The 11,400-nt window shown below is 38.6% G+C and overlaps 1 protein-coding gene across 2 annotated transcripts; it reads left to right on the plus strand.

The window, feature by feature from the left end:
• Positions 1-36: 36 nt before the first annotated feature.
• LOC103143980 (adhesion G protein-coupled receptor G3-like) lies at positions 37-10,581 on the plus strand. 2 transcript variants are annotated; one of them, XM_007560718.2, is made up of 12 exons: positions 37-161; positions 380-440; positions 748-835; positions 2,991-3,119; positions 3,347-3,496; positions 3,570-3,612; positions 3,699-3,787; positions 4,197-4,315; positions 9,210-9,490; positions 9,637-9,733; positions 9,829-10,148; positions 10,238-10,581. In XM_007560718.2, the coding sequence occupies exons 1-12, from the start codon at positions 107-109 to the stop codon at positions 10,351-10,353; spliced, it is 1,548 nt and encodes a 515-aa protein (XP_007560780.2). In that variant the 5' UTR covers positions 37-106; the 3' UTR covers positions 10,354-10,581. The 2 variants fall into 2 exon arrangements, with proteins under 2 accessions (XP_007560780.2, XP_016531174.1); XM_016675688.1 differs by lacking the exons at positions 37-161; positions 380-440; positions 748-835 and adding an exon at positions 1,183-1,250.
• Positions 10,582-11,400: the final 819 nt, after the last annotated feature.

The raw sequence follows: 11,400 nt of genomic DNA on the forward strand, positions 1-11,400 counted from the left end.
ATGTGATCAAACAGAAACTCTCTGCATGCTGCAATAAGCAACCCTCAACCACCAGAGCAACACGGCGCCTCGGTCGGTGATCAGTATCTGTTTGAGAAAGTCCAACATGAAGTGGATTACTCTTTATCTCCTAACACTCTGCTTCCCTACGACCAGAGCTGGTGAGTATTTTGGGGTTTTGTAGTTTGAACATCAGCTTAGTTGTTAATGTATCCGTCCAGGCTCAGTTCTGCCCATTGGGAAAACATTTCTATCTTGTCTGAATGAGTGATATTCAAATTATTAGTAAATTTTTTCTCGTACCTCTGACGAATTTCATTGTCATTTTTGTTTGCCGTGAAAAGTTCTGACTTCTTCACATTCTGTGTCTATTTTACAGACTGTATTTCTCAGGATGTTATTGATGAGTGTATAAAACAAGATCTTGTAAAGTGGACCAGGTAAGTGATCCATGCCATGCTTATGGGGTTGATGTTAAGCTTCTATTCTTACTCCCTAATGGCTTCTTCATTTAATAAATTCATGTTATTGTAAGTCTTTTTTTTCCCTTTTCTTTAATTTCAACTTGTTTTTGGGATTAGTTATGTTCATACCAGCTTTTGGACACTGCTTTATTGCTCATAGAGGAATACATTGTGTCTTCATTCTATTTTTGTTCTTGTGTTTAAATTGTTAAATTGTTGTGGTTACAGTAGTTCTTGTGCTGCATCATTGTTTAGATGATTGATGTGAAATATTTCCTGGTAGGTGCTATGAAGATAAAATTGTAACGTGTGAAGAAAAGCAGCATAACTGCTCCCAGCTATTTTCCAGGATGGTGAAATCATCAGACCAGGTGAGCTCATAGCTGGTGATCATAGGTAAAACCTTTATTTGGGAACACCAACACGAGAAATGAGGGTTGTTTTTTTTTTTTTTTTGTTTTTGTTTTGTTTTGTTTTTCTTAGAAATTTCAAGCATTTATTTCAGTTAATTTTGATAATTATTAATACAGAAATTATGGCCAGCCTTCAAGTATGTGACTGTACTGTACAGTATAGGCACCAAGTATTTTGGGGTTCTATGCATTGAATGAAGACGATTCTCTGGTTCTGCTGAGGTGTTAAGGAATCCCATGTTGCTTATGCGTCTTCATTATTGGGTCCAGTGTCTCATCGTCCTTTGTAAAGTGGATGTAAATTGTAAAGTGTGAAGAAAAGCAGCATAACTGCTCCCAGCTATTTTGCAGGATGGTGAAATCATCAGACCATGTGGTACATACTACCAAATGTACCACATGGTTCTGTGGTACATTTGGTAGTTCCAAAGGATTACCAATTAGCTTCATTTTAACATGAATTTTAGCTAATACCTGCTAAAAAAAATAAAATTAGCATCTCCATCAACCTTGTCAGCACAGAGAAGGAAGGAATGCAATAAAATTTCCTGTCAGATGACTTTGGACTTTACCAAGTCCAAAGTCATCTGACATGTTTGTCAGATATGGATGTTTTGTATGGACCTATCCTAACATGACCTCTTCAAGGAAGCATAATACGCCACTACTGACTCAAACTGTAAAACTCATAAATGGTGTGTTTTTCACCATCCTCTCAAGGTTTTCTTTTCCAACAACCTCCTATTAACATTAATCTGAATCTTCTTCAGCTGTGACCTTTTCTCCCTACAAGTGTCAGAATCCGTCTACTGAAGCTGTCCTGTTAGTCTTCCTCATAATGTTTCTGTAAAATTCAGTTTATCTGAGAAACTGAATGGTGGGTTTCAGTGAGATAAAAGCCATAATCATCAGAATGAAAATAAAATATTCAGTTGAAACCAGAAGGTTACATACACCTAATAAAAGACACAACTTTTTTTTCTCACCATGTGAAGTTAAATCAAACCAAACTTCTCTGGTTTTAAATCTCCAAGATTATTTCTATTTGCTAATTGCCACAACAATGAGAGACAGAATATGTCTGAGGTTTATTTATTCAAATTCAGAAGCTGACGTAAATTTCCTTTGCACTGCATGACTTGAGTCAAACATTTTGGGTTTCCTTCCACAATTGTTTTGCTGTAGCTTGCTGGAGTTCTGGTCCATTCCTCCTGACAGAACTGGTAGAACTCAGTCAAGTTGTAGGTTGACTCTCTCACACACACCTTTTCAGATTTGCCCACAAATTCTCTCTGGGTTTGGAATCAGGACTTTGTGTAGGCCACACTAATACACTGACTGTGGAGAATGACACAGTGAAACATGTCAGCGTCAGGCAGCATGTTTGGTCTTTTTGTTTTGGGGTTGATTTGGACATGTTATACCCAAACACGTCCATATTTGGGACATAAAGTAGTCTCCTTCCTGAGCGGTATGATGGTTGGACATTTCCATAAACACAGCACCTTCAACTATCTGGAAATTGATGAACCAGACTGTGCAGCTCTACAATTCTCTTACTGATCTCTTTGCTGATTCCTTGTGAAACTACAGAGTGATGTGTGGCCTTAAAGGACATCTACAGGTCTCCTCTAATTACATCAAATATCTCAGTTTAACCTATCAGAAGTTTCAAGGCCATGTGGCTCAACTTATAAATCTCCAACATTCTATCATTATTGTGGCATTTAGCAAATGGTAATAATTTTGGAAATTCTGACTGACCTAAAACATGATAAATGTGGTCTGATTTCACTTTAGACAGTAAGGGAAAAAAGACGTCTGTGTCATTTTAATTGGCATGTGTAAATTGTCTGGTTTCAAATGTATAAGTCTGTTGACTTTGTAAAATATAAGTTTCAGTTGTTGAATTGCATTAATAAACTAAATTAATCTTTTGACATTTACAGGATTAATTTCTCTTGTATTTATGTTAAACTGTGTTCAAAGTTTGATGGAATGTTCATAAATGTTATTAGGACATAGTAAACCAATATGCTGTATTCACAGGACATGGTCTGAAACATAACTGATTTTCTCTTAATAAAATTCTAATAAATGTTCTGGTATTAAGGTTGAAGTACGTCCCACATCCAATCACAGGGTCCAAATCCCATTGCCACACGTTCCGAAAATGAGAAGGGCACAGACGGAGAAAAATGTCCAAGTGGTTTCCTCGGTGATCAACAGCAGATTCTTTCAGGTGTGATTCTCTGAACAAGCAAGCATAATGTTCTTTATACATTTACCTGAACTTCCAGCTTAAGCCAGCATGCCATTGTGAATGCACCAGGTGGATCTTTCCTTCAGACTCATTTCTATTAATTTACATTGTGATTTTTTTATAGTAAAAAATGGAGGCTGTAGAGGCTGTCCCTCTAGACGAATATTACTTTTAAAAAAGAGGCCAATTCTGTCTCCTCATTGCAGCAAACTCCTCAGAACAACTCCGGTACGCAGCCGACTTTCAGAGAACAGGGAACTGTTTTAGGAGAGCAGGTTCTGTTTGTGAGCGTTGGAAGCCAGCAAATCAGCAACCTTACTGATCCGGTCCAGTTAATCTTCAACCACAATAAAACGGTAATTGAATAAATACAATTAAAAAAAGGAATTTTCCTTCCATTTCCATTTTGATTCCCTTTCTATGTTTCAGGAGAACAATGGAACATGTGTGTTTTGGAAGGAGGATGAAACAGGTGCAATATGGATGCAAACAACTTTTCTACTCTTAAATGAAAGCATCAAATGAGGATTTACATGTTTGTTTTTCTGCTTTCATTAGAGTGGAGCACTGAAGGCTGTTATACCAAAAAATCCGAAGATGAATTTATCTGCCGCTGCAGTCGCCTCGGCTTTTTTGCTGTGCTTGTGGTAAATCATGTTTTTCTGTCACCAGTAATCAACAGTTTTACATTTACATATAGTGACTTCTAAAAGTATTAACATTTTGTCACATTAACCTAAGATTTCATTATTGTTGGAGGATTTTTCATAACAGGCCAAAACACAAAGTAGTGCAAACTTGTAAAGTGGTAGAAATTTGATAGATGATTTTCAAATTGTTAATAAATATATCTGGAAAAAGCCCCTTAAATTTACATTCTGCCCCGAGTGTTCGAGAAACATTTACTGCAGTTTCTACGCCAGTTACACACACTGATCATATTTGGCTTTGTGAATACCTTAGCATCTCAGAGGTGAAAGAGACAAACGGCAAACAAAATGTCTGAGGATTGATGTAAAATGCATTTCAGCTAAACTTAATTTTTTCCCTGTATAGAATCCAGAAGTGAAGGTGGATGAGGATCATGCTGAGGCTCTCAGCTACATCACCTACATTGGATCAGCGCTCTCTGCCTTCTTTGCTTTCATCAGCCTGTTCATCTATGTTGGTCTGCAGTAAGTTTTTACTTTAAGTTAAACCTTTTTTATTAATGGATTGACATAGCTTGTATTATGTCTTCCTTCTATCCAGGACTTGCACAGGTTTAGAGTCAGGAATAGTGCAGCTTTTTCAGTTAAAAACTGAAGCCAAGAATCCTTCAGTTTAACTGCTCTCCACACATGTTGGACAGAAACGATTTAGATGCAAATTGTTCACCACACTTTACAGTCAGGGAGCCCACCCTCTTTATTAAAAACACCAGCAGAGGTTGCACTTTGCTGTCCATTGTTTTGATTTGACAGAATTAAAAAAAATAAAATCTTGTCATAATCTCTCTTTACTCATTAACTTTTAAATTGATAATAATGAAACATTCAGTGGCATTTAATTTTCAATGGGCTTCTTTAGTCAACAAACCGAACAGAGAATCCACATCAAGCGAATACATGTAGCTTCTTGTGCACTGTGACAACCAACTTTGGCCCCAGTTACTACAAATGAACAATGAAATTAAACAATTAAATTATGAATGATTCCCCTGCTGTGGCCATCACACCAACCAGAATTGCATACCTGCTTGTTAATCAAAACTATAAATGTTTTGATGTTGATCTGGAAGCTGCTTCCGCACTGAAGACTGGAATTATAAGTGCCATTTTAGCCAAAGTTTTAAAATCGTGGAACATTTCTCCAACTAAAGTCATCAGAAGATGAAAAGACTCTGAATAAGAAGTTTTTGTTATTCTAAAATCCCTCGCTTTTAGCAGAAGCTCCTGCACTAAACGAGCTCCAAAGAGACCTGTCCACAACTATTCAAGGGTCAGCTCCCGGATAGCAAGATGCATTTAGTTAAGTGTGCAAGTCAGAGAAGATACCCAGATATTTTTTTTTTTTATTATTGATTGATTGATTGATTTAGTTGCCTACACAATCTGCTCCGTACTTAAAGTTGAAAATGCTTCCGCATCTGCACCAACTGGTCAGGGGCCTCATGTATAAAGTGTGCGTGCGCACAAAAAATGTGCGGTCCCATAATTTACGCAAAAGTCAAAACTCACCTAAATACACTGTAGTCTGACTACATTTGGTGTTATTTAGACCAAGAAGCATCAAATCGATGTTTTTCATGATTTTAATATTTTATTACTTAAGCGTAATCGATGAAACTGAACCGCATTTATCCTCAGATAATAAGCTAACACGCACACAAAATAAAGAAAATTTAAAAAAGTATTTGAAAACCTCGCTGGAAGTACTTTTCCTCAGTTTTTGTCTCATAAAAGATGTAGCGCATGGAATGCATCTGCGGGGTAATTTAATTCTCACTAAAAAAAGAAAACAGGGTTGGATCAGCAGATTAACTCAAATCTGCTGATTAAAAGTAATCAACAAACTTGATTAATTTTAAGGTGATCAAGGTGTGTATGCAATCACACGTACAGCTGCTCAAAGGTAAGCCACGTAATTGTGGAGCCCTTTGGTTCTGATGGAGAACATCCCCAATGGAAGGATTCAGAGGGAGCGTTTGATCATATTGATCTGCTGGGAAATGTTGAAGATGGTTTAATAGATTACTCAGACTGATCATCCTGGATTTCTGAGCAAAACTTAAAGAAGGCGTGCGATACCGGCACCGGTCAGCGGCAGACATCCTTCAGTTGAGCCGCCCGCTTTGTGAATGCACTTTATGGACATAAAGCATATTTATTCTGTAAATGTACAACTTATACACATGATTCTACTATTTAGAATAAACATCCACTTTCCCTACTCAAATGACTCAATGACACGCTGTCTATCTTTAAATCCTGGCTAAACACGCTGCTGTTCCAACAGGCATTTGCACAATCTCTTTATTTTTTATTTCCGGTACATTTCCGGTAAAATACATTTTAAAGAAAAATACATTCTTTAAAATGTATTTTTATTTTTGTGAGGTGACATTATGTGCCCTCAAAGTACCTTTTAAATTAAATATATAATTATTATTATAAATACTTATACTGCTTCAAACGACGTTGCCATGATTCAATAATCACTCGGTGGTGGCAGACTTCCAGGTATTTATACTAATTTACACATGAATTTGTGGGTAGCGACAGGGGGGACCAGCCGCTCCGCTCTATTTCGCGCAAATTAGGATTTATAAAGGAAAGGTGCGCGCGCACGGCTTTATACATCCGATTTTCTTTGTGCGCCGAACTTTTCTAAATTTTTCCATACTCCAAGTTTTAGTGTCAAAACTGCACAGTCCTTTATGCATGAGGCCCCAGATGACTAAATTTTGACCTGACAAAATGACAGATGACCTTGGGGTTTTTTCTGTCAGTGTTACGTAGAACAAAGGCGGAGAATATTCCATTAATACAACCCCTGCTTCATATGTACTGCATTTACAAAGAAAAACTTTAATTCCATTCTTATGTTTAGTATTTTAAATGTCTGAATTGAGAGTAATGTGGAACTGAAGTTAAATTCTTTGTGTTGCACAAACTGGGTGATAATCAGGCTGATTCTGAGAACTGTGAACCTCCACCAGTGGTTTTAAATGGGTAGAACTGTGTCACATACCACAACCATTTATACACAAACATAAATGTCATGAAAGCCCTCAGCCATCATAGTGTTCTGTTATGAGTCCTGTGACCCAGACAGGATAGGATATGGTGTGAGTGTTCAAATCAACCACAAAACCAAAACAAACAAATATTTTTGCATTTTTACCCAGAGAGACATGTCCTGTGATGAAAAAAGCTGCAAGGCCACACCTAGGGTTGCCACCCATCCCGTGAAACATGGAACCGTCCCGTATTGAACCGATACGGGACGCGATTTGTTCCATATCCTACAAATGTGTATGTGTAATAATGAAAGTGTTCCCCGAGTACGTTATATAGTAGGCTGCCTCAGTCATTGTTTGACTCACAGTGTTGGTGTTTCGATTTTATGCCCAACTATTTTACAGATATAGGGACTGGTCCCTTATTTTACTTTCTGAAAGGTGGCAACCCTAGCCACACCACAAAAAAGAAGCCATTACTCAAAATATATATATATGTATATAAAAATAACCCTTCATGGTTTAAAGACCACTTTATCACTAAAGTTTTTAGGGGGAAATAAATTATAAACCGTTCTATGGCTTCCACTCTCACCAAAAAGCTTCTTCTGAACTACCTGAAAAGGCACATGCATTTGATCAGATATGTGATCTTTATATAATTTTATGTTGTTCAGATCAATGTCAGCAAGGGAAAGTGATAAGCAGCGATGGATGAGAAACTACATGTGTCTTATATGTTCTTTCAGCTTCGAAAAACAAACACTAACCAAAGATTTTAACACCCATTGCGACATCTGTTGTGTAGAGGCAGAGTTATTCTTGTATTATATGAGAAGATTGTCGCACACAATCATGAGATAATGATTGGGTTTTTCTCATATTTTTATGGAGTCTTTGAATCATAAGAGGAATCTCACACTTGAAAAAAGAAACAGAAGACCTAAAGTGACACATTTACAGGTTTTGACTGATGGAGTTAGGCAGTGTAAACATCTAGAAAATATGCTTTACTTTAAAGTTTAAACTGTCTAATAATTTTAGACCTTAACTGTCAGTGGGTCATTCTCACACCACCAAAATACTTTACACTCTGTTCTCAAAACCTATTTCTCACAGGAAGATGAGTCACATTGAACAATTTCCTTGGTAAATAGTAATCACCTTATTTGGAACTGAGCACCAAATGTCAACATCACACCAGTTTAAAAAGTCAAAGTAACATTCACACAAACTTAATGTTTTGAAATTGCTCTAGTTTTGGCACTTGTTGAATTAGCTGTTAGCTTCAGCCTCCAGGTCCAATCAATAAGGACATAGACTAACTAAAGGCACCAAGAGAAAAATCTACTGTAGATAAACTAAAAATCTTTCAAATGAAAGTTACTAAAGGACTCTAGAATTATTAAATCACCACAGAAGCACCCACCTACTGCTGGAACAAAACAAAAACTCCTCAAATGACTCTGGGCTCATTGATTGTTATGTTTTGGTGCCAACAGAAATATGGCAGGAGTTCAGAGAAATTGTGAGAGTCCATGAGACTTACAAGAAGATTCAAAACATCTTTGGGTCAAAAACTGTGGAATACAAAATAAGTAATCAGTTCTGACCCAGTCAACTGTCACAGGTTACTGTGGTGTTTGGTTCAGAGAACTCTTCCTGGGACTTCAAAGGATGTTTTAGATAAAACTTTAAAGGTTTACTCCCTGAATCATGAGTGATTGACCAACTCCAATCATTTGTTTTGTTGCATTGCACAGCAAGACATCAAGGTGAACTGTAGTTATGCAGGAAATGTAAAAGTCAGCAAATACTCTTTGCATCTGCATTATAAAACTAACAACACAGATAAATCCTCCATGTATGGAGGCCTCAGTCCTCTACACAGCCATCACAGGTTGCAGGTCTTACCCAGAGGCGCAAAAAGTGGGTATGCAGCGTATGCAACGCATAGGGGCGCAGCACCAGAGGGGGCGCCAAAACCCCGTCTGGAGGGGACGACGCGCCGATTATGTTTTCCCATACACTTCAGCGCGCATCACGCATCACCTCTCACACATAACGAGGTAAATGTAGCTATTTTTACACTTCACGTATCATCGCCTCGGGGGGGAAGGGGGGGGGGGGGTGGGCAGCGTCGCTCCTTCACCCTGACATTCCTTCCCTGGGGGGGCGCCGATTTATGTTTTCGCATCCACCTGAATAATGTGTAGTTGCGCCACTGGTCTTACCCCTTTATCACAACCACTTTTCTGTCTCGTCATTAGCAAATAAAGGCAACTAGACCCAAAAATATCCTTTATAAGAAAAAACCAAACAATGCGTTTCTGTCATGTCTCCCTTAGTCGACAACGTTCGGAGAAGGGCCTCAACATCCACATAGAGCTAACAGGGGCGTTGTTGTGCCTCCATCTCGGCTTCCTGAGCAGCAGTTTCTGGATCCTTCTACTAGATGACATCAAGTACAGCTGGGTTTGTGGAGGTCTGGGTCTCTTCCTGCACTGGTCTCTGCTGGCCACCATCACCTGGCTGGCCCTGGAAGGATTCCACCTTTACCTTCTCCTCATCCGAGTCTTTAACATCTACGTCAGACGATACCTGCTCAAACTCTGCCTGGTGGGATGGGGTGAGTTTGGAACTTTGGTTGGGAACATGAAGTTAATTGCTCCCATCAATTAACTGATTTAATTAACAAACAGTGGCTAGATTAGTTATTGTTTTTGACCTTGATTCTAATGGCAGCTGTTTGTCCTTCCTCTTGCTTTCTCTCAGGCTTTCCTACCCTTGTTGCGGTAATTTGTGGGCCTTTAGGTGTCTATGGCAGATACACTCTGGAAATGAGGGATCCCAACAACCAAACATCAGAAATGTAAGACATTTCCACAAGTTTACATGTGCAAAAGAGTCAGTCAATGAAAATCCTTAACGACCACAGTCTCTGTTTTGTTACTTCTTGATGAACAGATGCTGGATGAACAGTGGCAACCCACAGACAAAGTTGGTCACATACATCACTGTGGCTTTTCTTTGCCTGGTGGTGCTGTATAATTCCTGCATGCTGTTGCTGGTGGTGTTTAAAATGCAGGAGTTACGACGTGGCAGAGGAGACCGTGAGTCCAGCGACTGGAAGAAGATGAGCAAGGAGAACGAGTCCAGGTTATGGAAGGACGGTGCCACAGTTCTCGGCCTCAGTTGTGTACTGGGGTTACCATGGGGACTAGCCAGCCTCACCTATGTTAATGTAGCTGGAATCTATTTGTTTAACATCTTTAACTCTCTGCAAGGTCAGTCAGTATATGCGACTCTACATATTGGTATCCATTAATAGGAGTTGATTCACCTGAATGATTTACTGGATCTTTTGTCTGTTCAGGTCTATTTATGTTCCTGTGGTCAGTGGCTTTATCATGCAAGTCTCAATCAGAAAACAACTCTTCAGTCCGAGATCCTTCCACCCAGAAAATGATGACAACCAGCGTCAATAACTGAATCACTGATTTTTGCTGTGTAAACAAACAGCGCCTATGTTAGGTGTTGACTGTCTATTGGTCTTATTTTATATGCTTTATAATTTTACAAACAATGACTCTTTTTGCTAATGTTAGACTTTTCTATAATATTTCTTTAAAAAGACCAGAAATATTATGTTCTTTGCATGTATTTGTTGTTCAGTTTTTATTTGTATTAAATATATCAGGAAACAGTAAGATGTGTCAATCTCTATGTCCATCCAAAGTTTGTCAGTTTACCTGAAAAGCCCAGCCAAACTGTTGAGAAGCTGTGGTTTGGCTTTTGTGTGGGTGTTTGTTCAGTTCCTACCAGAGGGAGCCAGGAGATTTCTGCTTAACATGGAACCTGCTAAGCTAATTACATCCACCTGCAAATTCTCTGCTGCACCAGCCAGAGCTGATAAGAAGCCAATTGCCAATAATCTGAAGCCTGAGTCTTAACTTTACATTGTACTCTGGGCCTCCCAGTTATTGGTCTTTTATGTTCCCTGAATATTTTGGATTTGTTTTTTGTGACTTACTCTATGATCTCCTTTAAAGGTGTTGTCAATGGCTGGATGAAAAAAGAAAACTGGAAACAGATGGGGGGAGAGAGTTGTGATTGACTTGTTACTCTTACCAAGCTTTGTCACAAGGGACAAAATTACATTATTTACTTTATAATAAAAACTTAAATTTTGCTTGAGTCTATGTGATTTCTTTGTTTTGAGATGATTCCGTCTGCTTCAGAAAATACCCATGCTCACAGAGCAAAGATGAAGCAAGAAACGCATCAGCTGGTTTGTGGAAGATGGGATAAAACATTTAGTCACTTTCCAAATATTCCAGTGGATGTATTCTGTCTGCTGCGACAGACTGGTGACCTGTCCAGGGTGTATTCTGCCTCTTGCCCAAAACATTTGCTGGAGATGCGCACTAGCAACCCAACCCCACAAGGGTATGGATGGATGGATGGTATTCTGTCTGACCTTTGCATTATTTGACCGGTTACATGATTTGACCGGTTAGTTATCTTTCTGTAGAGCTC

Source organism: Poecilia formosa, unplaced genomic scaffold (assembly GCF_000485575.1).
Source record: "Poecilia formosa unplaced genomic scaffold, Poecilia_formosa-5.1.2 Scaffold119, whole genome shotgun sequence".
Classification (NCBI taxonomy): Eukaryota; Metazoa; Chordata; class Actinopteri; order Cyprinodontiformes; family Poeciliidae; genus Poecilia; species Poecilia formosa.